Source organism: Mugil cephalus, chromosome 15 (assembly GCF_022458985.1).
Source record: "Mugil cephalus isolate CIBA_MC_2020 chromosome 15, CIBA_Mcephalus_1.1, whole genome shotgun sequence".
NCBI lineage: Eukaryota > Metazoa > Chordata > Actinopteri > Mugiliformes > Mugilidae > Mugil > Mugil cephalus.
In genome coordinates, this window is record NC_061784.1 from 14370209 (window position 1) to 14378748 (window position 8540).

At 44.0% G+C, this 8540-nt stretch overlaps 2 protein-coding genes and 1 non-coding gene across 3 annotated transcripts; 2 read left to right on the plus strand and 1 right to left on the minus strand.

Annotated features, from left to right (window-relative positions):
- Positions 1-2071: 2071 nt before the first annotated feature.
- LOC125021428 (homeobox protein OTX2-like) lies at positions 2072-3555 on the plus strand. The gene is made up of 3 exons (XM_047607499.1): positions 2072-2325; positions 2591-2769; positions 2865-3555. Exons 1-3 carry the CDS (start codon positions 2196-2198, stop codon positions 3483-3485), a joined length of 930 nt encoding a protein of 309 aa, XP_047463455.1. The 5' UTR covers positions 2072-2195; the 3' UTR covers positions 3486-3555.
- A 125-nt stretch (positions 3556-3680) lies between these two features.
- trnat-agu lies at positions 3681-3754 on the plus strand. The gene has a single exon. It is a non-coding gene; the product is annotated as a tRNA-Thr (tRNA).
- Positions 3755-4189: 435 nt separating this feature from the next.
- vtnb (vitronectin b) lies at positions 4190-8056 on the minus strand. Its single transcript, XM_047607880.1, has 8 exons — positions 7877-8056; positions 7094-7210; positions 6768-7004; positions 6309-6448; positions 6021-6177; positions 5240-5398; positions 4814-5149; positions 4190-4707 (listed from the first exon to the last, which is right to left on the minus strand). The coding sequence occupies exons 1-8, from the start codon at positions 7938-7940 to the stop codon at positions 4568-4570; spliced, it is 1350 nt and encodes a 449-aa protein (XP_047463836.1). The 5' UTR covers positions 7941-8056; the 3' UTR covers positions 4190-4567.
- Between the last annotated feature and the right edge of the window lie 484 nt (positions 8057-8540).

The window sequence follows — 8540 nt, forward strand, 5'->3', positions numbered from 1 at the left end:
CACAGTAGACCTGCTCTGTGTGCACACCTGAGTTTGTGAGGGATAAACCGGCGCGTTCACACACACACACGCAGAGGAAAGAGGACAGTTTGCGTATTGTGTGCTTTTCATGGAGAGGGCAAGAACCACAGACTGGAGTCACATGAGGTGACGAGCCAGAAACACGTGTGACGAAAAGTCTTTAAAAGTCAAATAATGTGTTTGGTAAAGAGATGCATGAAAAAGATTTTCCTCTAGCACATATATGAGTGGCAAACTTTAGGAAAGACAGATGGAACTGAGATGGTTGTCCACGAACCAGAAGGTTAGCAGTTTGATCCCTGAACACGTGCTGAAGTGTCCTTTAGCAAGACATTTCAAGCTCACAGCGTGTGCTTTTGCGATTATTATGCACATTAAATAACATGCCTATACATAGCAGAGAAATCGTATTTTTTCACTGACTGAGTTTGTACAAATTGATATATGAATAAAGAAAGTAACGTCCAGTCCAGAGTGTACAGGGTGGTGGGAGTCATCCATGGAAATAAGGAAGAAATGTACAGTAAGGAGGTTAAACATCTCGAGGGCTGGTGCAGAGACAAGGAGACGACTGTTGAGTTCAGAAAGTCTAAACTTGAGCACACATCCCTCCTGCATGAGCGGCTCGCTGCCTCCTGCTCAAGAACTCTTTCAGAGCCGACGCGCAAACAGAGCACGGTAGGATATCGTCCGAGACTCCTTCTCAATAAACTCTTTGAACTGCTGCCATCAGGCAAACTGCACCAGGACGTCAGGAGCAGGACTAGATTAAGATAAATGGTTATAAAACATTGTTAAATGTCTAATGCTGCCACCTAGTGGAGTCTTTCCAGACAGGGTTTTATACACTTATATAAAAAACAAACAAACAAACAAAACAAACTAGGTCAAATAAAATGCACCAATATGTCCAAAAATAATGCACCACACGCTGTAAACATGACAGAATCACTTCTGCTATAAAAATATTTTCTCCGTGTTTGTGTTTGGATGTCGTGGGTCAGAGGGGTCGCGGGGTTCTGGTAGTTGTGACCATGTGACACGGTTTCGACTGCCCATCCACAGGCCACAGTATCGATACTGTCACAATGTAAGTCATGTGACGGCCAGCGGGAGTTTGAGTTAAGACCTTCAGGCTCATTGTTCGCGGAGTCAATGCGCAATACTTCACCGCTACTTTGAGGCAATCATTCAACATCAGCGTCTTCACTTTCTGCATCATGTGACTCTGACGGAGCATTGATGTTGCAGACAAAATGTATGAGACGGATGATGTTCATCTGTAATAACATATAACAGCAAAATGTAATATAATACACGTTTAGATCTAGTTTTAATGGCGCCATAACGGTTGAGTCTGGCACTAGCCTGGGAAGTGCTTGTGCATTGGACCCGTGTTTTGATGTCTCGATCTGTGGAAACGCGAGCGACCAGGAAGAAGAGAAAGTAGCCAGATTTGTCACCTCCGCACATTACAGATGACTGAAGCCTCACACTCCGCCGGTACCTGCAATACACTGTCACTGTTTTTCTTTTTTCCTTCGCGCACCAGGAGGCAGCGGGCTGCAGAGGAGAGGATGTGTTGCAGACTGAAGTGCCAAAAAACCTAATGGTTGCTTTACCCGCCTTGTTACTCACCTCAATACAGATGTGATCATTTCCTTTGAGTATTTTGAGCGCTATAAATGAATAAAAGTCTCAGCAACAAGTAGAAATTTGCAGACAATCCTCCTCCAGCAGGCAAATAGAGACCTTTAGATTGAAAAATTTACGTTTTCACGGTAACAATTTCCAACAAATCATGAATTACTTTTAAAATAAATAATTTTACAATAAATAATTTTAGATTCTGCTACCAGAGGACATGTTTAGAGCAAGTCCAGGCTAATGGGCGCGTTAATGGCTCATCTGGGATCAAACAGACACCTATTAGCCGGACAGCCATTAATAGGTGTGCACTACATCAAAGGCACGCGTTTGTAAGGCCTGACAATATCCACGGAGGTGTGCAAGCGGGAGGGGCGCATGGGGGGTCGTTTTTTTATTGTGTCTGTCAAGCAAAGTATAAAAAACCTGTGGTGCCCTGCATGGTCACAGTGTCACTGAGACTCACCTGGGACACACTCAAGGAAGGATACTGTCGTTGGATTTGTGTTTGAGCTCTGAAGCAAAGGATGGCACACGGGTTGGATTTTACTGGCGGCAGTGTTCCCGATATGATCTCATTTTACTCCGGACATTACTGGCCCGCTACGTGCATGGATATGAACAACAACGACGATTACGCACAGGACTCCAGCAGAGGTGAGTGGATGCACGATATTACTATGTGTGTATACGTGTATAAGAGGCATCAGATATTGTTATACTGGCTGCTTAAAATCCTCGGTATAAAGTTAAGTTTGCATAATTTAGTCAAGGATAACTTCATTTTAGGCGGCGCCAGGTGTGAATCAACTCATATTGAAGTAGTTTCCGTACTCAGTTTGGTTGAACTCTATTTTAGAGCCAAAAAATACTTTAATTATACAATGTATTTAATTCTAAAACATTTGTCCTCTCCGTGCAGTGCACCCCGATGCACCTCAAAGGACCCGCTCGGAGACCCAACGGCGCCGGAAGCGCACGACCTTCACCAAAGCGCAGCTGAGCCAGCTGGAGAGGGCCTTCTCTGTCACCCAGTACCCGGACATTAAAATGAAAGAAGCTCTTGCATCCCTAACTGCACTACCAGAGTCCAAAATTCAGGTATGTGGGGTGTTTCTTATGCGTAACTTTGATAGCAAGTCATCAATGTTTTTGCTGAACAATATGGGCTAATCCTTGTTATTTATTCCCAACAGGTTTGGTTTCAAAATCGACGCGCTCGCTTCTTCAAGAGCAAGAAACCAGGCAGAGAAGCTCCCAAAACCTCCCCAGACCTCCACCATGAGTTCACCTCCCCGGCACCATCAAGCCCTCCACTGAGCTTTCACTTGGCTCCTTCTTTTACTCCCACTCCCATACCATCTCCGCCGGGCTACCCGGCTCCAAGTTTGCCTCAGTCCACCAGGCTCTCGTCCATCCTGGACAGCCAGGCTGTACCTTCATCCCCTGACCCCTATACGTCCTGCTCCCCGCATGGGCATGCAGAAGTCCCCGGCGATCTTTACTACCAAGCCCCGGACTTTGCCGATTACTGCCAAGACGTTTTTCCACGACTCGGTGAGTGGGATCTAACAGAGGACTTTGAAGCTTTCCTCGGAGATGGACAGGAATCCGAGCCAGTGGGCAGCCGCTGTGGATCTGCGGGACATGTTGAGTCAAAGGAGAGTGTCCAGAGTCAGCTGGACCACCAGGGCTTCTCCAGCACCGACGAGTCCATGGATGATCTGTCTGACATGTGCTTTCAGGAGCTGATGGGCGACTTCAATCTGTCGAACTTAGAAATTTCTCCGGCTATGATTGATTATATTTTGAGCTGACTAAAAGGACTGGAGTAGTAAAGTTAGACAACATATTTAAAGTCACATTGTAACTAGCCACAGAATAGTATTGTATAGAGCTATTATGAAATGTATAGAACTACTGTAGAGTATATCGTCAAATAAAAGAAATATTATTTCAGACCTCAGGTCTTTGTTTCATTCATAAAGTCTTCTGTCGAATCGTCATCATCCGGCGCCGTGGCTTAGTTGGTTAAAGCGCCTGTCTAGTAAACAGGAGATCCTGGGTTCGAATCCCAGCGGTGCCTTTTGTATTTTTTTTCGTTTTGTTTTGTTGATATAACGTTTAGCATTCAATATGGTTTTCTAAGATTATAGTTTTAATTTCTTGTACACATTCTACAACTTTTTAGGATATTTCCTAAAAATCATAAAACGTTTTAAAGTCTAAAAATCTAAAACACAGAAAAATACAGTCAAAACTACTGAAAGTTCAAACAGGCAAAAAAGAAAAAGAGAAATAGAAAAAAGTAAAAGACTGAACTAAAACATAAAATAGGAATTTTACCCAAATATACCCAAACTAATTTTATTAGTTTGGGTATATTTTCTGTGTGCGGTGTCTCTTACTTCAGCAGAGGGCGCCCTTGGACAGACTGACACAACAACTGTGTTCAGTCTTACTTGAACTCAGTTGTACTGTACGTGAAAGTTTACTTACCTCCCTCTAAAGTGAAAACAAATTTGAGCTTAATAGATGTTTATTTATTTATTTTGAGAGGACACATTGACTCGTTTTAATGGACTTCAGGTCAGAACTTGGTTTAAGTCAAGGGTCAGTGGTTAATGTTACTATATATGCAAAAAGCTACTATATGCATTACTTGTACGTGTGTATATATTTGGACAGCGAACCAAAAAACAAACGAGACTAAAATCTAAAGTTCATTAAACCATGCACAGTTTCGATATATTCAGCTAAGGAAGCAGTGGAAAAGCATTGTTCGTGTACTAAATGCTGCAACAACAAAAGTAACATGTGCTCTCGTTAGTAAGCTCATACTGTATTGTTTAAAACATACAGGTGCATTTCTCCGTCTCCAGACTGCGGGTCAGCTGGCTTATTTCTTCTTCTCTGCCCTTGATGCATCAGGCATCTCTTCCTGCTCACAGCCCAGCCAGTATTTGGCAATGGATCGCGGGTAAGGAGGGAAGGCAGCGTCCACACGTTTTGTCTTCAGAGACACTCTGTAGTATTTATCTGCCACCGCAAAGAGAAACAAATGGTGTTCAAAATGTATATTTTGTATTCTCGTGATTGTTTTTGCTTAAATTTCTGTTTTCTGAGCATTTGTATGTTTTCATACCTTTCTTGAAGAAATACACATTTTGATCCGGGACGCTCTGGTACTGCGGTGTGATGGGCTCCTCTAGGGTGTAGCTGTAGTCGGTGAAGTCAAACAAGTCATCGTACAAGTCGTCAAGGAACAAGTAATCCCACACAGAGCGGCTGTGCCTCCTTCGCTGTCCTCTCTTCTTGCTGGGCCTCTTCCTTCGACGTCTGCGCTTCGTAGTCAGCGTAGGAGAGGTTGGCGTGGGCGGGGGACTGAGGTGGACTCGTCCCACCATGGCGGCATCCACCGGAGGCCTGATGCCCTGCCAGTCCCTGGTGATGAGATGGGGACCCGTGTGGGGACTGCTGCCTGGAAGAGGGGAGAGGACAAAGTTTAATGCAGATAGAAAATAAGTTCTAAGAGGCGATTAGAAGCAAGGTCTTGTAAGCTGGGTCGTACGGGGGCCTCCAAAGAGATCTGCGAAGAGGTCCTCCCATGTCTGCTCGCAGTAGACGCCCGTGTACCGAGTGAAGAGCAAGGACGGCGAGGACTCGCTTATCTGGACACACGCCTCGTGGGAAGGTTGGTGCTTGAACTCATACTGATAATATTTGTCTCCTGGATAAAGACACAAACACACACTCTGTGATTCTCAGAAGATATTTTTTTTAAACAATAAAGCTGTTCCTGCCTGTTGATTGTTGATAGCTATGCTTTTCCTTCTGTTCAACTCTTTTCTCCCTCTCTCTCTCTCCTCATAGATACGTTTCCTTTGGATGAAGAAGGTTCAATGACCAGACCAACAAATACCCTGTCAGACCATTTAAAAATTTACATAAATAAAGGTGTATGAATATAGGCATGAAAATAATTAAGTGTCCTAATTATGCAAGATGCATAATGACTTAAGACTTTAAATTTGATGTAGTTCTGGGTGGTTTAATGCCTTAGAGTGCATCACAGAGGAGTGAAAAGTACAGTATTTCCTTCAGAACTGGACTAGGATAGAAATATAATTTATAAAAGAAGTAAAATATGCACATCAAAATAATGTGCTTGGCTAAAGTTACTATACTATCAATGCAACTATATGGTACAACCTGCTTATTGTGCACCTCACTTACTGTGAAAAACATCATTAGATGAACTCCTAGAAATTCACATGCAAAAATATTAGAAACCTATTGTCACGTGGGACAGTAAATTGTATTTAAATTATACCCAATATCTGGACAAACACCTTTGAAGAAGTAGGCTTTCTCTTTGCCACGGTGACTTGGCGCCGGCACGGCAAACGCGGCGTCGATGTCCTCTGGTATGCCTTCAAAGCCGACTGAAATGTCCCGTGGATAGTCCTCATCCAGGACATCGCCGTCAAACCTCCAGTACTTGTTACCCTGAAGAAGAACAGACGGAGTTCATTAAATAAATTTTAGGAACATTTATCGTCAAATGTTTTGACGTCGTTGGATTTCGGCATAAAGAGCTGGTGAAAATGCCCCGACTGTAGAAAGACTGGAGCCGCTACCTTGAAGATGTAGGATTTTCCCTGGCAGTTGATGCGTGTGAACGCAGCGCTGATGGGCCCAGAGATTCCCCACACATCCTGGATGAGTTTGGGGTAACCAGGAAGTACGGACTTGTCATCCAGCTCGAAAAAATAGTCCCCTAGGAGATTTAAAAAACAAAAGTGTTGGTGTCAGGATTCACTACAAGAGGAAAATTTCAAATTAAAGCTAAACAGACTTGTTCAGATTGAGATTCGCCTTTGAATTCAACTTTACTTTCCTCTTTACTGGATGCAAAACCAAATGAGGAACGTTTGAGAGCATTTGAGTGTGATGATGCGGAGAATGCATGTTAACCTTTTCAAACATTAGTAGAGGAACTGAAATCCATGATCAAAATATGATCAAATTCCTTTGTATAATATGAAAAGTGGACCAACAGCAGAGGACAGCAGGAGGCAGAGTGCGTCCCGTTTTACCTCTGAACGCGTACACCGACCCGTTCTTCAGCTGCAGAAAGGCATCAAAAGCTTGACCGCTGCAGGGCGCCGCGTCAGGCTCTATGGCCTCCGTGTCGTCTTTGTTGGGGACAAACGGGGGAGAGGAGGGCTTGGCTGGTGCAACTGTGTTTGAAGTTGGCATGAGAGTCGTGTAGTAGGTCGGAGTCGTCGCTCCCGTCACGGTATCCGCGTCCGCGAAGGTGTCACCTCGAGTGACTGAGGGGCAGAAACAGGGAGAAAGGTTTGTCACATAACCACATTTCAACAGCAACGGAACGGTCCCTCCGGTGAAATGCTCCACTGACTCTTTCTGGGGCAGGTCGTGAAGTAGTCGCCGCAGCAGCTTGCGTAGTACACGCACATGGAGTCGCACTGACATTTGCTCTGGGAGCTGAAGGAGCCACAGCGGCCCTGGCACGACTCTGTGGAAACACAGTGGGTTTGGTTAGAGAATGGTGAAAGGAGAAGGTAACAGTCCTTTTAAAGTTACAAAAAAAATAATATGAGTACTCCGATAGTTCCCAGCTTGAAGGTCCAGTCACTCCAGTTTGAAATGAGATAAATATGAGCGTATTGTATTTCTTTTGAACATTTTTTTTTTCTTTTTTTGGAGGAGGGGGTGAAATATTAGATGTTTTTTCCCAAGTTTGAAATGTCTCCAAGACATAGACGTCTGTTTTTTTAAGTCACAATCAGAAAAGAGTTATATTTTTCTTTGAGCTGATGTCACAACTGTAGCAGTCAAACAATGCACAACAGTGAAATGCACGATAAGTAAAAGAAACGATCTCAGAGTAACAAAACTTCAGTAAATATACAGAATATATTTGAACTTTCCACCACTATAAGTAAACCATATTTATTGACCATGTGCACACAGAAGCAGAACTTGTTCTCTGCATTCGACGCATGCATGTGTACGAACCAAGAGCAGTGAGCCCGCACGAGGCCCCCAAGGAGCAGGTGGAGCAGCAGGTGCTGCTCAATGGACCTCAGTCATAGTAGTAGTAGACACACAATAGATTTAAAGTGACCTAATTCTCCACTATTCCAAAACTCCACAAAATGAGAGAACCTGTACGTTTTACCTTCTGCAGCAAAGGTGGTGTCCAACAGGAGGCCGAGGCCGAGCAGAACCACGGCTGCCTTCATGTTCTTCTGGTTTCAAATCAAAAGATGCAGCAATTTTTTTTATTTATCCGCCTGTTTGCAACGACAAGCTACCACTTTGAGCTGACTTCCCCAGATGGGGTGCACCACTGAGTCCAGACGATCGATACATATTTTAGGGCAGCTGCTAGAACCCCCCCCCCCCCCCCCCCCCCCCCCAAGGCGCCCGCTCTCCTGATTGGTCAACAGAGATCTGTGACAATCATTAAACTGTGAGGGCTGATCTCTGTCCTCTGTCCCCGAAACATCCCCCTGGAACAGAATGAACAGCATCAACACGGAGCACAGAAACTCCTCTGTTACCGGGCAAACTGAACTCTCACAACATCATTTTAGAATAACTTAAAATAAATCTCTTAAATAACCCTTGTTTATTGGCGTGTGTCTTAATTAGGAAAGTGCCCGAAATGCGAAATTTACAAACCAGACAAGAAGCTGCAGAAGTGAGAGTAAAAACAAAAAAAAAAAAAAAAAAGGAGAAGTGTGTCTGTGTCTCTTGAGCAATATATTTGTATCATCTGGTCAAATGACTTGGAAAATGAGGAATGTGCGTCTGAGCTCAGACATTGTGTAACTGGGTCG

Bases quoted from the DNA above. Each gene is read 5' to 3' on its own strand.
- LOC125021428 (XM_047607499.1), top strand. From the start codon at position 2,196: ATGGCACACGGGTTGGATTTTACTGGCGGCAGTGTTCCCGATATGATC. The intron at 2,326-2,590 runs GTGAGTGGATGC...CTCTCCGTGCAG, and splicing joins CGCACAGGACTCCAGCAGAG to TGCACCCCGATGCACCTCAA. The intron at 2,770-2,864 runs GTATGTGGGGTG...TATTCCCAACAG, and splicing joins TACCAGAGTCCAAAATTCAG to GTTTGGTTTCAAAATCGACG.
- vtnb (XM_047607880.1), bottom strand. From the start codon at position 7,940: ATGAAGGCAGCCGTGGTTCTGCTCGGCCTCGGCCTCCTGTTGGACACC. The intron at 7,005-7,093 runs GTCAGTGGAGCA...TCTGCCCCTCAG, and splicing joins CACGACCTGCCCCAGAAAGA to TCACTCGAGGTGACACCTTC. The intron at 6,449-6,767 runs GTAAAACGGGAC...TAAATCTCCTAG, and splicing joins GTCGGTGTACGCGTTCAGAG to GGGACTATTTTTTCGAGCTG.